This window comes from Squalius cephalus (assembly GCF_949319135.1).
Source record: "Squalius cephalus genome assembly, chromosome: 21".
Classification (NCBI taxonomy): domain Eukaryota; kingdom Metazoa; phylum Chordata; class Actinopteri; order Cypriniformes; family Leuciscidae; genus Squalius; species Squalius cephalus.
In genome coordinates, this window is record NC_137142.1 from 7434497 (window position 1) to 7450155 (window position 15659).

Below are 15659 nucleotides of genomic sequence, written 5' to 3' on the forward strand. Positions count from 1 at the left end.
AACAAAACAGACATCAAGTGAAAAATATTAACAAATAACAAACAACAAAACTACAAAAGGTAGACACAATCATAAGAAATAACAGCATAGCCTATGACAGTGGTAGAATTTAGAAAATCCAAATGAAAAGACATTAAACGAATAAAAAAAATATAATAAAATAAAATAATAGTGTCCATAAATCTACACAAGGGGTGATAAGCTACAAGGCACTTAACTCATTGAAAAAAAAAAAGTCTACTATAATAGCTTTTTCATTTGAGAGAGTACAAGAGATGGAAGCAAGACTTTTAATTTGTGTAAAGGAGGAGGAGGTTGTGGGATTTCAAAAACTCCGAATTCATGAAAGAATAATTCAGCAAGTCCTATCTAAAAGTCGAAAATGTTATAATCGTACATTTAGTATGACGCACTCATCGTGCGCCATTTTCATCGGCTCCACGTGACGTTGAAATAGCCAATCGCGCTCCTCCTCCACATGAGTGCAGCGAAGATGGCGCAAGACGGCAAGGTGCCCAGCGATCTCTACCAGCATGTGTACTCTTTCCTCGTGGAGAATAAGTTCGCCAAAGCTGCGAAAGAGTTTATAAAGCAGTCTAAAGTGGTAAGAGCCTTTCACGTGTTTATTAGAAGCCCTCGTGCGCGCGGAGGCAGTGGTCCTGTGATGTGTCGATCGGGGCGCGTAGTTCTGCACGCGCGTGGAACTGACACGCAGTTTGTGCCGAACACGTGTTTACGAGCCGCTTTATAGGATGTGCTTTAATACATTTAATTTCTGCCGGTTGTTTTATAATTTCGACCTGTGCCATTATAGCAGTTTTTTAACGTTTACATTGTTATTCTTAGTCCCGATTTAATTATATTCATCACTATTCTCCTTAGATAGACATTTGCAACAGGTTCAGTGTTGGACAATGTTGGAATCAAACTATAAACGTATAATATTTTACAGACCTTACAGTAAAACATATAAAGCCTGGGATAACTAAGTAATACATTTATATTAAGAGTAGGCCTAATACATTTATACAACATAACAGTTGACAAAAATAAACAAGAACGCACAATTGACATAAGCTGCATTAATTATTCTTACAAATGTTTTATAGAGCCACAGAAGTCTTAATATCTTTTAGTTTTAGAGTGTCTCTGCTGCTGCTGATCACCCCTCAAATTTTGTTTTTCTACTACTTTGCATTTATATATACATGCATTTAGCATTTGGGTATTTAAGTTTTATAATTTGCAATCTTATCCGTTTCCTCTCATCAGAAACCCCAGGACCAAAATGAGGACAGTCTCCTGGACATCTTCAATTTCTGGGTGAAGTATGTAGAAGCTATCTTTAATTGTTTAAATGGCAACTGTTGCTCACTCTTGCTCATGCCGGTAGTTTTGCTGTCATTTCCACTGTTGGGTTGTAATCACTACAACTTCTTTCCTCAAGGTCCCCAGAAACCAAAAAGCGTAAAGCGGTCACCAGTGGCCCTGCGACTGTCAATGGCCCGTCAGCCAAGAAAGCAAAGAAAGATGCAGAGAGTTCAAGCAGTGAAGACTCCAGCAGTGAAGAGGAAGCTGCAGCACCTGCCAAGAAAGCAGTACAAGGTACATAGCCGTCACTTTATCTTTCTCATAGGGACTTAACAAGTTTCTTATTAGGATTCCACTTAATGGCTCTGTTTACACCTGGTATCGAGATGCGTTTTGGTCGATCGGATCACAAGTGGAGGACGCTAAATACAAGTGTAAACGGGGTCTAAGTAGTAGGGTTGGGTATCTCTTCAATTTGAGCGATTCTGCTTATCGAATCCGGCTCTTGTTTCTGATTCCAGTATTTAAAAAACAAAGGGCATATTCTTGAAGAATTAATATTTCTACCTTTTATTCTTGCTAATTTTCAGCAATAACCAATTAAATGGCTGAAGTGAAAGGAGTCTCTTCAAATAAAGATTGTTGATTACAGTATTACTCCAGAAGGTAGCAAAAATCCACTGTTACATTTTTTTCATTGAATCATTTATTCAAGAAAACTCGAGATTAATTAAAAAAACGGTGAATCATCCACTCATTAAACAGGTTAATGAGACACTGAATTAATTCGTTTACAAGTGTTTTAAATAATGAATCAAATTAGTTTTTTTGTTTTTTTTAAATAGACTGGAACATGTTATTCTGTGTAGATGTAATCGTGATTTCCGTTTTAAACTAAACAAAAATGATTTTAAACCAGATAGATTCTCAGTTTATCTTGAATTATGCAGTTGGCTCATCTGGATGTTTTTACCTGAGTGAGAGATGCTGCTGTTGCTAATTTTAGATAAATCTGTTGCGTCGTTACGGCTGGGAGACATCGACTCAAACATGTTTTCGTTCCTTTAAATTAATGCAGTGTTGAAGCAAATGCTTCATCATATTTTATGTGCTTCCTCCCTTGGATGAAATGTACTTGTTGCATGTGTTGCATTTTGCTATATTCTCGTCTTTTTTTGAAAAACATAACCAAACTTTTGAACGCTTGCTGTGGTCAGTCATGGTGAATGTGATGTACAAGCGCATGTGCGTAATGAAATCTGATCATTGTGGGAGCAGGTCCTGGCAGATCAATACAGCTATATTTACCGGCACCGGACGATCACGTATCACGCCTAAAAACGCGTGAGAAGCCCGGCCGCGCCGCTGTCTCCTGCTTTCCAAAGCGCTTGCGCTCCCATGGCGGCTGTCGTTGCTATGCAACCATGAACTGTGCCTTCTATGATGACGAGGAAGTATCAGCAAAGTATTAATTGATTTCTGGACATTGCATTAGCTTTACTACTAGATATATAGAGATGGTCAATAAAAACCCAGCCTGTACAGTTATGATCAGATGTTCGGCCGAGCTTTCGATGTTGGTACGGAAAGGTCGGTTGGTTTTTGTCACATGACCTGGAATCGATAAAGCGGAATCGAAATGCGAATCCCTGGTTTTTGGAAATTTGTTATTTGTTCTAAAATCGAACCGGTTCTCGATGCCCAACCCTAGGTCTAAAATGTCTTGAGCTTTTCCAGTTTCAACCACTTCCAGAGGTAATCGAACACTCATTCGACTGGATTGGTTTTGTGGTGTAAACGCTCATGTGTTCGAAAAGCCGCAAAAGATGCCTACTCTCCGCCTACTGACCTAATGCGTGAACATAATGGGAAACGCACTAGCCAGACAGGATTTAAACTTTGTCTGCTGAAGACTCAAGTTTGGTTTGAAAATGAAAAACATACCAAGCACAATGTTCTCTCACCATTCCTGATGTCTAACACACACTCACAGTGTTCGGCTGGTCTTGCGGCTGCCAGAGAAAAACACAGCAATAAAAATGTTGTTGCAGAGTAGAAAATGAATGTATTTTCTTGCAGTGTCAACTTCATGAACATAATTTGGGTTCCAGTATTTTTTTAGATTTCAAACTGTACTTTGTTTTTGTCTCTTATCCTCACAAAAGGCTGCATACACTGTATCAAAGGCTTAATAGGATAGCATTTTATGAATAGAAAGAACAGCATTTATTTGAAATTGAATTATTTGTAACATTATAAATGTCTTGACTGACACTTTTGATCAATTTAATATGTCCTTGTTGAATAAGTGTTAATTTCTTGTTTGTTTTTCAACACTACATTGTACACTGATATGAAGTACTGTGTGTTTCCAGTGAAAGCTCCTGCTCCACAGAAGCCAGCAGCTGTAGCCGCTAAAGAGAGCAGCTCTGAAGACTCCAGTGATTCTGAGGATGAAGCTCCGGCTAAAATAGCAGCAAAGGTCAGGAAGTTGATGTTTACATGAGCGTGTGGGATTTCTCTGCTAGAATGCCTCTTCCTGAATCTCGGCTTGTTGAATTGTTGTGCAGAAACCTGCAGCTGTGAAACCTGCTGTTCAGCCAGCGGCGGCAGCAGCCAGAAAGAAAGACACCAGTTCCAGCAGTGAAGAGTCCGACTCTGATGAGGAGCCCGCCAAAACTCCAGCTAAAGGTGAGCTGAAGCACGAGTTCATATTCTCAATCACCACTACACCCGTGTATTACTCGTGTATTACTAGCTTTACTCAAAGTTGCATGTTCAAAGTGATGATCTGTGGTCTCCAGGGGCCAAGCCTGTGGCAGGAACCCCTACATCGGCGTCCACTCCTGTCCCTGCAGCTCAGAAGAAGCAGGACAGCAGCAGCAGTGAGGACAGCTCCAGTGAATCTGAGGACGAGGCTCCAGCTAAGGTCTTTTAACATACTAACATGCAACAGAATCATGCATCAGAATTCAGTACTTTTATTTTTTTACCTCAAATTCCATGTTTTCTGTTTCCCAAATTGTTTTAAATACTTATTACTAAGTAAAATTTTAGATCATATTAAATTTATGGTATGGCAAAAGTATCACATCACGATTATTTTCAGGAAAATCATGATTCACGATTTAATCATGATTCTTTTTCACTTCAACACGTGATGTGAGTGTACGTCGCGTTGTACAGTATGTTGAGACGGAGGCGCCAGAACTGCAACTGATAGAATGCACTGTAGCGTGATGCTACGATGTTTCTTCAAAAGCAGATTGTGGAGACTTTTAATTGCCCAAGACAAAAAATCGTGATATCGCAAACCCCTACTTTAAAATATAATCAAGTGAGATTGGAACAATTCCTTTTTATTTTGGCTAACATACTGGGAACTTTGTATTTAATTAGCAGTTTGTCTGAGGTTAAATATTCACATTAGGGAATTTTATTTAAGATAAAAAGAATAAACTAGTCTTATAAACCATGATTTATGTACTTTAGATGCTAATGTGAAAGAAACTTTTACAAATTTCACAGATCCACATTTATATGCAATTTGTTTTTTTGTTTTGTTTTTATTGATGATTTGAGATTGATATATTCTTTTCACTATCACAGAAAGCAGTAAAAGCAGCAGTCCCGGTGAAGACCCCTCCAGCCAAACCTGCGGCCCCTGCAGAGTCCAGCAGTGAGGAGTCATCCTCAGACGAGGAAGATGCCCCTCCTACTAAGAAAGCCAAGACTGGTATTACTGCTTTTCTTTTACATCTGTCTTAAAGGTGCACTAAAAAGAGGGTTTTTCTGGCTTATATTATCAATATTACAGTGATCTTGGACTTTACACTGAAAACTTCACCATGGGTGCAGCATTCACCAGATCATGTGATCTTTTTTCAGTACAGTATATGACTAGAGTCTGTCATGAACATACTTCATTTGAACATTTGTTAAAAAACCTTAGTGCACCTTATATGAGGCAAAAATGATTTTCTGAAAAAAGGACACCAATGTGAAATTAAGCATTTCTATTCACAGGACAATTCAGTGCCGTCCCGCCCCCTGCAGCACTGACAACTCGTGCTCCAGTCAAAGCCCCCGGTAAGAGTTTGAGGTGTCCTTTAGGGCTGCTCGATTAAGCCAGAAATCATAATCACTATTATTTTGGACAGTATTGTAATCACTATTATTTAACTCGATTGTGAGCAGCCCATATGACCAAATCCTTATAGTAATATGTATTTTTTACGATGGTGATATAGATTATAAATATGAAAATATATTTTTGCTGGAAATAAGGTTGCTATGACATCTACATAATAATTTTCATAGTTTTCAATACCAATTTCAACACCTCAGCAGAATACTAGGCAAACTAATGCAGGTAAAAAAAAAAAAAAAAAAAAAGGTCGTCAAATTGAAAATAAGTAAACCGTCAGTAATGTAATAAAAACAAAAAACAAAATTACAAACAATAGGAAAATCCTGCTGTAACTTTAAGACCGAATGCACGGATCCAACATAAAATTGTTACACACTGGATACACAACTGTTTACGTTCACTTAAGACATAATCGACTGGGTTTACGTAAATACTCGCAAAGCCAGGCATTTTGACACACGCTTTTAACTCTTTTTAATATAAAGCTCGTCCCATTTTACGAAAATCATGTTACATGATTTTACTGATTTGCACGCTTTTAAGGAGGAGCAAAGCACACCGGAATGCGGCACAATAATAGTTTTATCTCGATTATAGTAGTTTCAAAGTCATTGGAAGCCGAAATCAAAACTCGCTTTTGATTAATTGCACAGCCCTAGTGTCCTGTAGAATTTACTACAGCAATAAGTTATGAGAGGCCATGCATTACACTGATTTCTGCTCAAGGCTGTTATAATTGGTGCATTATTGATAATATAAGTAAAGATTACCTCCAAGGATTTGGGCCTTGCATGGTTTATAAGCAACGTGTGCTTTCATGAATCAGCTATAAATTATACTTTGAATACAGAAAATTAGGGATGCACGATTTATAGGCCACCATATCGGTATCGGCCGATATGTAACTTTTCATCATGCAAGTGTGTGTTTGAGAAAACCAATGAAAATCCAAGAAAATTAAAATATTTACAGATGACTACTATTTACCGCAAATAATGCAGTGTGAACCATTTGTTAGATATGGTCTGAAAAATCGTTTGACATTAGAGCTGTCAAACGATTAATCGCGATTAATCGCATCCAAAATAAAAGTTTGTTTTTACATAATATATGTGTGTGTACGGTGTATAATTATTTTCTATATATAAATACACACACATGCATGTATATATTTAAGAAATATTTGCATGTATATACTGTGTATATATATTTATATTATATATAATTTATATTATATATAAATATTTTATATATAAATAACACATTTTTCTTAAATATATATGCATGTGTGTGTATTTATATATAGAAAATAATTATACTCCATACACACACATATATTATGTAAACACAAACTTTTATTTTGGATGCGATTAATCGTGATTAATCGTTTGACAGCCCTATTTGACATGAGGTCTTGAAATTTGAGTCTGAAAATGTGTAGGAACCCTGTTAATCCTAAAACGACATTTGTATAGGGACAAAAAGCACGATTTCAGCACATAAAAACGAAAAGCGGATGCATTGTACATAAGGGAGCACAGGCTAATTTGCATCTCTGGCATAGGTGTAATTTCTTCAAGCAAAATATAATTTCTTTTTCCCATCCTTTTTCCAAGCAGCCGCAGTTAAGACTGTGACTCCCAAAGCTACTGCTAAGAAGGACTCCAGTTCTGACAGCTCTGGTACGTCACTCTCTGCAGATTATCGTCACTTTTGGGGGTTTGTTTTTTCCCCTCTGTCACTTGAGTGCTAATGAACTTTCTTTTTCTCAGATTCAAGCTCAGAGGATGAAGCAAAGAAGCCAGCGGTCAAAGCTGTGCCCGTGAAAGCAGCCCCACTTAAGAAGCCTCCTACAAAGGTTGCTCCTGCTCAGAAAAAGGACTCTTCAAGTTCGGATTCTTCAAGCTCAGAGGACGAAGCAGCAAAGCCAGCTGTCAAAGTCACACCTGCAAAAGCTGCATCTGCTAAATCTACACCTGCTAAAGTCACTCAAGCTAAAGCCGTACCTGCTAAAGTCACTCCAGCTGCAGATGAATCCTCTAGCTCTGAAGACTCCGACGATGAAGAGGCCAAGAAACCAGCAGCTAAAGTTGTCCCAGTTAAACCTGCGCCAGCCAAGAAAACGCCAGCTAAAGTCACGCCTGCTGCAAAAGAATCTTCATCCTCCAGTTCAGAGTCTGAGGAAGACGAACCGGCCTCAAAGCCTACTCCTGCCAAGGCAACTCCTGCTAAATCTGCAACTCCAAAGACAACTCCTGCTAAAGCTGCTCCTCAAAAGACAACTCCTGCTAAAGCTGCTCCTCAAAAGACAACTCCTGCTAAAGCTGCTCCTCAAAAGACAACTCCTGCTAAATCTGCTCCTCAAAAGACAACTCCTGCTAAAGCTGCTCCTCAAAAGACAACTCCTGCTAAAGCTGCTCCTCAAAAGAAAACTCCTGTAAAAGCTGCTACTCCAAAGGCAACCCCTGCTAAAGCTGCACCTCAAAAGACAACTGCTAAGAAAGATGATTCCTCAAGTTCAGGTCAGTTGTCATCATTATATCCAGTTATATTACATCCAAAATTACTTGGAAACATAGTGCACTCACATTATGTACTATATAGCAAATCTCAAGTGCTTGATGGAAGTTCTGCAAAACCCTTGAAAAAAGAAGCCATATTTATGAAGAGGTACTTGAAAAGTGCTTGAATTAAAAAAATAGTTAAAAAAAAAACACACATATAATCTTTTCACACTAAATTAATGCTGCAGCCTGTCTGATATAGATATTGAGCCATTTCACTTGGCTATGAGTGTGATGTTGCTCATATATTTCCAGGTATATGATACATCTTTCTTTCTTCAGGTCAAGAAAAATCAATTTAAAAATATTTTGTCATAATATCCTTTCAATGGTTAAGGGGATTTCCCATGATTGGGATGGCACTGGTCAATGAATTGATCTCTTTGTGAAGCGTCAGATTCAGCTTCACCCCGTTTTGCTTGTCGGTTGCGCCTTAAGGTGTCCTTAAAATAAGAATTTCTTTGTTTACAACCTTGCTTCATTCCAGAATGAATCAGCAATTTTTTTAAATGAATGGTCTACTAACTCGCTCTTAAAATCTGTCTCTTGTCGCCACCTACTGGCGCAACTATATAACCTGCACTGAAGTCTTTGATAAACCCCCATCAGACCGTTTCTCAATAGCAAGTACGTCAAAGTTATAATATAAATGATTATTTATTGAACAATAATAGTTTTAATATATATTAAATAAGTTGTATTTTGGATACCTTATATCTAATTTGAGTAAAAAAAAACAGAAAATCAAAAAATTTTGGGCAAGCAAATCCTTAGATTGAAATGTAATTACTTTGTAATTATTTACAAAGAAATGCTTTACATTTTTACAAGTAAATCCCTTTGTTTTCTTTTATTACATCTTATTAAAAAAAAAGAATTGTAGTGAGGTGCTACTGAGTGCCCATTTTGCCATTATTCATTGAAAATTCTAGGGCTTTGTTAATGTTCCCATACCATTACTCTGCACAGTCATTGCATACAAGGCTTAGATTAAGCCAGGACTAGGTCTTAGTTCAATTAGGACATTTAAGTAGCTTTTATAAGCGTTCCTTAGAATAAAAAAACATTACTGATGTGCATCTTGAGACAAAACAATGGCACATATTTTAAGACATAGGCTATTAGTGCAAGTTGCTTTCAGTTAAAACGGTTAAACATGCATTTTAGTGCATGCAAAAAAAGCAGTGTTTAAAGTCCTTGAAAATCCTGGAGTTTCATTTGACAGTATCTGTACATACCCTGCATACAGTAGACTGGTGTAAAGCAATATATACTATATAATAACTCAAGTTATTGCTTATATCATCGCAAAAATGTAAGCTATCGTACAGGTCCATACACTAAAATTGGATACATTATATCTAGCCACTTTTCTCTTGCATGCAGAACTCGTGTTCATTTATAGCAAATCTCAACTGCCTGTTTTTGGCATTATTTGGAATAGATCAACTAACATTTGTTTCATCATAGTTGTTCATGCAGGTTTGGAATGATGCAAGTGTAAGTAAAGGGATCCAGAGAAATGGAGTAATACCATGTTCAAGATTGTATTAGCTTATAGATCTGTTTTACCTCCCACAGATTCAGACAGCTCTGAAGATGAGGCACCAGCTAAACCAGCAGCCACGTCCAAGCCTTTGAGCGCTCAGAAGAAACCTGCCACCACACCGGTATCCAAACCTGCAAAACCAGCGGAGAGCAGCTCAGACTCGGACAGCTCTTCAGATGAAGAGGAACCTCAAAAGAAAGCCGCCGCCACACCTGTATCCAAACCTAAACCTGTGGCTACCTCAGCCAAATCTACCCCTGCAGCTAAACCCGCTGAAAGCAGTTCAGATTCAGACAGCTCATCAGATGAGGAACCACAGAAGAAGAAAGCCGCCACCACACCGGTCTCCAAACCGGCTACCCCAGCGAAACCTGCAGCTAAAGCAGCCGAGAGCAGTTCTGACTCTGAGACTGACAGCTCCGATTCAGAGGACGAGACCCCGAAACCAGCAGCGGCTGCTACTGCTAAGAGCCCTGCCTCTGCTGCTAAACCTCCGGCTCCAGCCAGTAAGACCACAGCCAAGTCCAGCAGCAGCGAAGACGACAGTTCCAGTGAGGACGAGAAGAAAGTAAAGGCTACTGTGACGCCCAAAGCAGCAGCAGTTAAACCAGTCGCGAAGCCAGCCGTGAAGAAAGCCGAGAGCAGTAGCTCAGATTCATCCGACAGCTCAGACTCTGAGACGGAAGTGAAGAAGACTCCCGCCAAGCCTGCAGTCACCAATGGGAAGGCTGCGAAACAAACCCCCACCTCTGCAGCGAAGACGCCGGCCAATAAGACAGCAGAGTCTTCATCCTCGGATGACAGCAGTTCTGATGAAGAGGAGCCGTCTAAAACACCGGCTGTCAAAACTCCACCCGCTAAAAAAGCACAGGCTGCTAAAGCTAAAGCCAAAGCCAGCAGCTCTTCTGAGGACTCGTCTGAGGAAGAGGAAACCAAGACTCCGGTCCCTTCAGCAACAAACGGTATTATCAGCGCTCGATATATCTGATGCAAACGTGTGTTTGTGTTACTGGCTCTCAGGCCAGTTCTCATTACCTTTAACAGAGCGTTATGTATTACATAAACACAAAAAAATCGAAACTTTCAACAATTTCGCCTGCAACACTGAGCACTTGAAATGTCTTGAGACATTTTGTAATGTATAAGTTTAGAGTTAAACTAACTTGATGTTATTATAAAAACATGGCACTTATGTGCGAGACGTGAGCACCATTTAGCACGTTCACAGAGGACGCGTTTTTGCATTCACTCAAGATAAAGGTCAGTGGAATTGTGGAAAAAAAAAACAAGACTTTTTTTTTTTTAAGTTAAACTTTTTAATTGACTGCAAGATGGAAGTGCAACAGTTAAAGACAAACAGCAAGGGTACATTTACATAGAAAAACAATGGTGGCACAGTGAAATGCAAAATTATTTATTTATTAAAATGATGACTTTATTTTTGTCACAATCGAATTTGTAATGTAAGATGACCTGCGGAGGTCAGGTGCGTTAAATGCGTTAATACTTTAAACACATTACTTTTCCCCATAACCAATTAATTAAATGAACGTGTTAAAGCGACAGTCCTATTAAAAATGTTTGCTTTGCTGCTCTTACATAAAGAGAACACTCAAGTCATAATTGAATACAATGGTGTTTAGAGTTCACATGTTGGGAAGCTAACAATGTGATGTTCTGAAAAACATACACCGCACATTAGGTTGGAGCAAATAAGGTTTGCTCCATCTTAGGACACTGATGTGGAAGGACGCAGTTAAAATGTCAGTGTAAAACTGTTGATAAAACTGTTGTAAGTTTTTATTGTAAATGGTTTAACCTTTTAAAGCACTCACATTAGTTTGTTGTCTCTTCCTCCTGATCGCAGGCACACAGAGCAAGACAACACCCAAGAATAAAGTCACCACATCCACACCTCAGACCTTTCCCAGAACCAAACAGAAGGTAAATGCCTGCGAGTGTGTGTGTGTGTGTTGATGTCGGCTCAGTGCATATTCAAACACACCCAGGGCTTGAGGATTCGGATTCGGATTCCTGGAAAGATGACATTCACATAGCAGCTGCTTTCTGCAGATCAGCGGCAGCACGAACGTTGCAGTGTGATGATCGTACTTTCAGAGCTTAACTAAAGTCTTAGTTTTAAACCGTTTCACGCGGCAAGCGTCAGCAGCGCGTGTTTTGTCACTGCCCATATCAATGAATGAGAGCGTTCACATCGGAAGTGTGACAGTCGCCCTCTCACGGTGCGTGTCCACCGGCGAGAAGCAGAGCGAGCATTTTCATTTCTATAGAAGTTCAGCTTTACACAAGCAAGAGCGTGAACCTCATCTTCCATATTAATGAACTGAAAACGTACCAGTGGACACGCATCATTCGTTAACATGGGCTGTTCGCGCTCCTCTGAGGCTTGCCATGGGAAACAGGCATAATAGACATGTAGAGCTGGGTGATTTTTTTTTTTTTTTTTTTTTTTTTTTTTAATAAAAAACTCGATATTCGATTCGATTTTTTGTCTGTTACGAGTCACTGTGTCAGATTACACGAGCCATCTCACACACTCATTCATGCGCACATATACACAAGCTCACTCACATAGCCTACACACGCTCACGCACACTCACTCACATACACGCACACACACACACACACACACACACATGTCTGGTTCACTATCTTTGTGGGGACTCTCCATAGACTTAATGGTTTTTATACAGTACAAACTGTATATTCTATCACCTTACACTAACCCTACCCCTAAACCTACCCATCACAGAACACTTTCTGCATTTTTACATTTTCAAAAAAATACAATTTAGTATGTTTATTAACCCATTCCCCTCATGGGGACCGCTGGCTGGTCCCCACAATGGAGGTGATCTCAGGTTTTACTATCCTTGTGGGGACATTTGGTTCCCACAGTGTAATATAAATCAAACACACACTCGCTCACTCACTCGCGAACACACACTCTCACTATCTCCCTCACTCACTCACTCGCGCGCCGTCGTCGTGGAGGACCGTTAAATTAAACATGCTAGTCTTTTTGACGTGATGTCGTGAAGCATCGAGGGCTGCTCCACAGGGAGCGTGCTATGGAAACCCTGAAGGAAGATTTGGCGAATGCAAAATGTATGTATTGTACACTATAATGAAGAGGGGGAGAAAAAAAAAAATAAATAGATTTTTTGAAAATATGAATGATTTGACCTACCAACTCGATTTTTAAATCAAATCGATTTTTTTCCCAGCCCTATATGGCATCGTGGCCATTGAGGAGTAAGATCACAATCTTTTACTGATTAATTGTGCAGCTCTAATATGATTTGAGAAGTTTAGACCAAGTCTTCAAATAGAATTACATTTTTGTCTGGTGGACAAGTTTTAAAACTGGTGAAACACAGTTTTATTATTATTAAATTGTCTGTTAGCAGAGGTAAATTCTCCGTTCCCACTGTGGGAAGCTCCACACAGCCATATTGCCACGACTGTTTGGTTATGCACTTCTGCTTAAATGCATTTTCTGTTTGTTTCTCGGTTGTGTGGCTTGTAAAGGAAAGCAATGCTCCTTTCCGTAGAGTAAGAGACGAGGAAATTGAAGTGGATCCCCGACTGGCAGACAATTCATTTGACGCAAAGGTGAGATTCTGACCGTGTGAATGCATATTAGGCCATTGTTTACTGTAAGGAGATTGTCCTCGTGCATGTTTAGTGCTTTGTTTCATTTGTTTGACTCTTCATTATTTACTTCAAGATGGGCGCCAACGGAGACTGGGGCCAGAAGGCCAACAATGTGCTTAAATTTACCAAGGGCAAATCTTTCCGGCATGAAAAGACCAAGAAGAAGCGTGGCAGTTACGTTGGCGGTGCCATCTCCACCTCAGTGAACTCCATAAAATTTGACAGCGAATGAATGAGATCACAATCTAAATGAACTTTGATTCCATTTGATTGAGCTCTCCCGCCTGTATCTCCCATTCGTTGCTGTATCGGCTCTAGCAAGCACTGTTCTTACCCATCTACCCATCGTTCCTGGTTCTGCCATCCATCAGCACTGAGGTGAAGAAGGCAGGAATAGAGGAGCTTGGGGAAGTGTACACACTCAGTCCTTCATGCAGTTAGACATGGTGACCACATGGTGGCATCGTTTCATTAAGTTTTGCAATAGAAAGTCTTTTGCTTAGCTTATGTCAAATCATTTTGGCTTTACTGTAAATGTTTCTTGAAGTTGGTTTTGACTAATTATGAATGGTCGTTCTAACAGGTAATTGTTAATATACTAGAAATGGAGAGATTTACTTTTTTTTTTTTTATTATGAGTCTTAAAGAAATGTCATTGTTATGGTTACGTTATGAGCCTTTCCATGTATTTTGAGCCTGGTGATCGTCTCATTTGAAGAAGCCATGTAATGACTCCGCCCACTTCTGTGCAACGGACCACTGGAAGACCGCCATCAAAATAACGAGTCATCCTCAGTCGATTTTAGTTTTGATATTTTATGGTTTCACTTCTGTTACGCAGGATTTTGTAATTTGGTCTCCCTTATAATCAGTCTTGTAACTGTAATAAAAAAATTTGTCTGAAACTCAACTGAACGTTTTTTTTTTTTTTTTTTTTTTTTTTTATGTTATCAAGTTCTGTCATGAGCTCAGCCATGTCCTGATTTGTTTGCCAAAATGTTTGCAGATAAACAGATTTAAATCCATGCTAATGAAATTTTAAAGCAACATGTGCCATGGTTAACAGAGGTGCAAGTATCCGTAACTGTGAGTTTAGCCTAAAAGAAGATCGCACCCAGGGTCTAGTTCATTTGGGACCAGATATTTAGTGATGAAATTGATGGGCCTGTATTGATCTGAAGAATTGTTTACTGAATCCATCAGAGATTTACTGAATCAACATCTGACTCTCCAAACTGTGTTAATGCTTTAATTGATGTCTGTCTGGAAATAAAGCTTAGGTTTATTTGACTTTGTCAAACAAAGATCAGCATCATTAAATACATGTTGCATTATCTACCAGCTAGTAAAGAGGCATTTATGCAAGGCTGGGTGATATGGTCTCCAAAAAAAAAAAAAGGAATTCCCCCAAATGATACTGATATTTATTACAATTTTAATTTACCATTAATGGAGAAGGAAATGCTTTCCGCATATTTGTTAGACCTTGAGAATAAATGTAAAGTTGTTTGTTCAGAATTAAACTCCACAGAGTTACCTTTTAATTTAGGCCCCATGATGTCCATTTTATTTCCCCCTAAATACTGTTTTTTCCATTTTATTCTTTTGGGATTCTGTTTTTTTTTTTTTATGATGTAATACAAATGTATATAAACTTTAAAATATGTAGTCATAATTAAGTTTTGTTGTAAATTGTTATTTTCATTTGATTTCATTTGTTTTATTTTGTCAAATAAGATGCGCAACAGAACTATATCATTTTGAAACGTGGGTAAAAAAGATATATTGTATGATATTCCTTAGAAATAATAATATTATTACTTTGAGAATTACATTTTAGTAAACCGTAGTTGATATATTTGTCATAATTTCTAATTCAATCTAAACCAGACTTTTATTTTGACGGGTTGTCGTGAAAATCTCTCAGTTTCAGTGCGAATTTGACAGTAGTTTTTCTAAAATGAAACGGTGAAAAGCTCTTGAAGTGACTCAAAGCCGCTCTGGAAATGAGTTCATGTCCACATATTGAGACGCAGATGCTGAAATCACTGAGCGCCACGTGTGTGTGAGTTTGGAGGAAACCGTGCTGTTTGCAGAAATATTTTAATAATTATTAGCGACATGCAAGTTACTGATAGCTGTTGTCATATTTATTTCTGCTGTGTGATAGTTAGATTAATCCATATCGAGTAAAAATATCCAGAGCCTAACATCGTTATCGACGTACATTTTTATCGCGAACTCGATATATCGATCGTTTAGCGTCCAACACTACATTTACGACAACTAACGTTACTTACTAAATCTTAATATTTATCTAACAGAATTGACTTAATGAAATATCAATGAACAAAACTTTAAAACATCAAATAGAAATGTAACATTAATTTTGTGTGAATTATTAAAC

The 15659-nt window shown here is 38.5% G+C and overlaps 1 protein-coding gene across 4 annotated transcripts; it reads left to right on the forward strand.

The window, feature by feature from the left end:
- Positions 1 to 450: 450 nt before the first annotated feature.
- nolc1 (nucleolar and coiled-body phosphoprotein 1) lies at positions 451 to 14161 on the forward strand. Of its 4 annotated transcripts, none has more exons than XM_079855948.1 (14): positions 451 to 604; positions 1273 to 1328; positions 1448 to 1605; positions 3687 to 3793; positions 3882 to 4002; positions 4116 to 4240; positions 4921 to 5047; positions 5338 to 5400; positions 7078 to 7143; positions 7234 to 7983; positions 9607 to 10536; positions 11442 to 11518; positions 13127 to 13210; positions 13326 to 14161. In XM_079855948.1, exons 1-14 carry the CDS (start codon positions 479 to 481, stop codon positions 13482 to 13484), a joined length of 2949 nt encoding a protein of 982 aa, XP_079712074.1. In that variant the 5' UTR covers positions 451 to 478; the 3' UTR covers positions 13485 to 14161. The 4 variants fall into 4 exon arrangements, with proteins under 4 accessions (XP_079712074.1, XP_079712076.1, XP_079712075.1 ...); XM_079855950.1 differs by having other exon boundaries at positions 13150 to 13210; XM_079855949.1 differs by having other exon boundaries at positions 7081 to 7143.
- The last annotated feature ends 1498 nt before the right edge of the window (positions 14162 to 15659 follow it).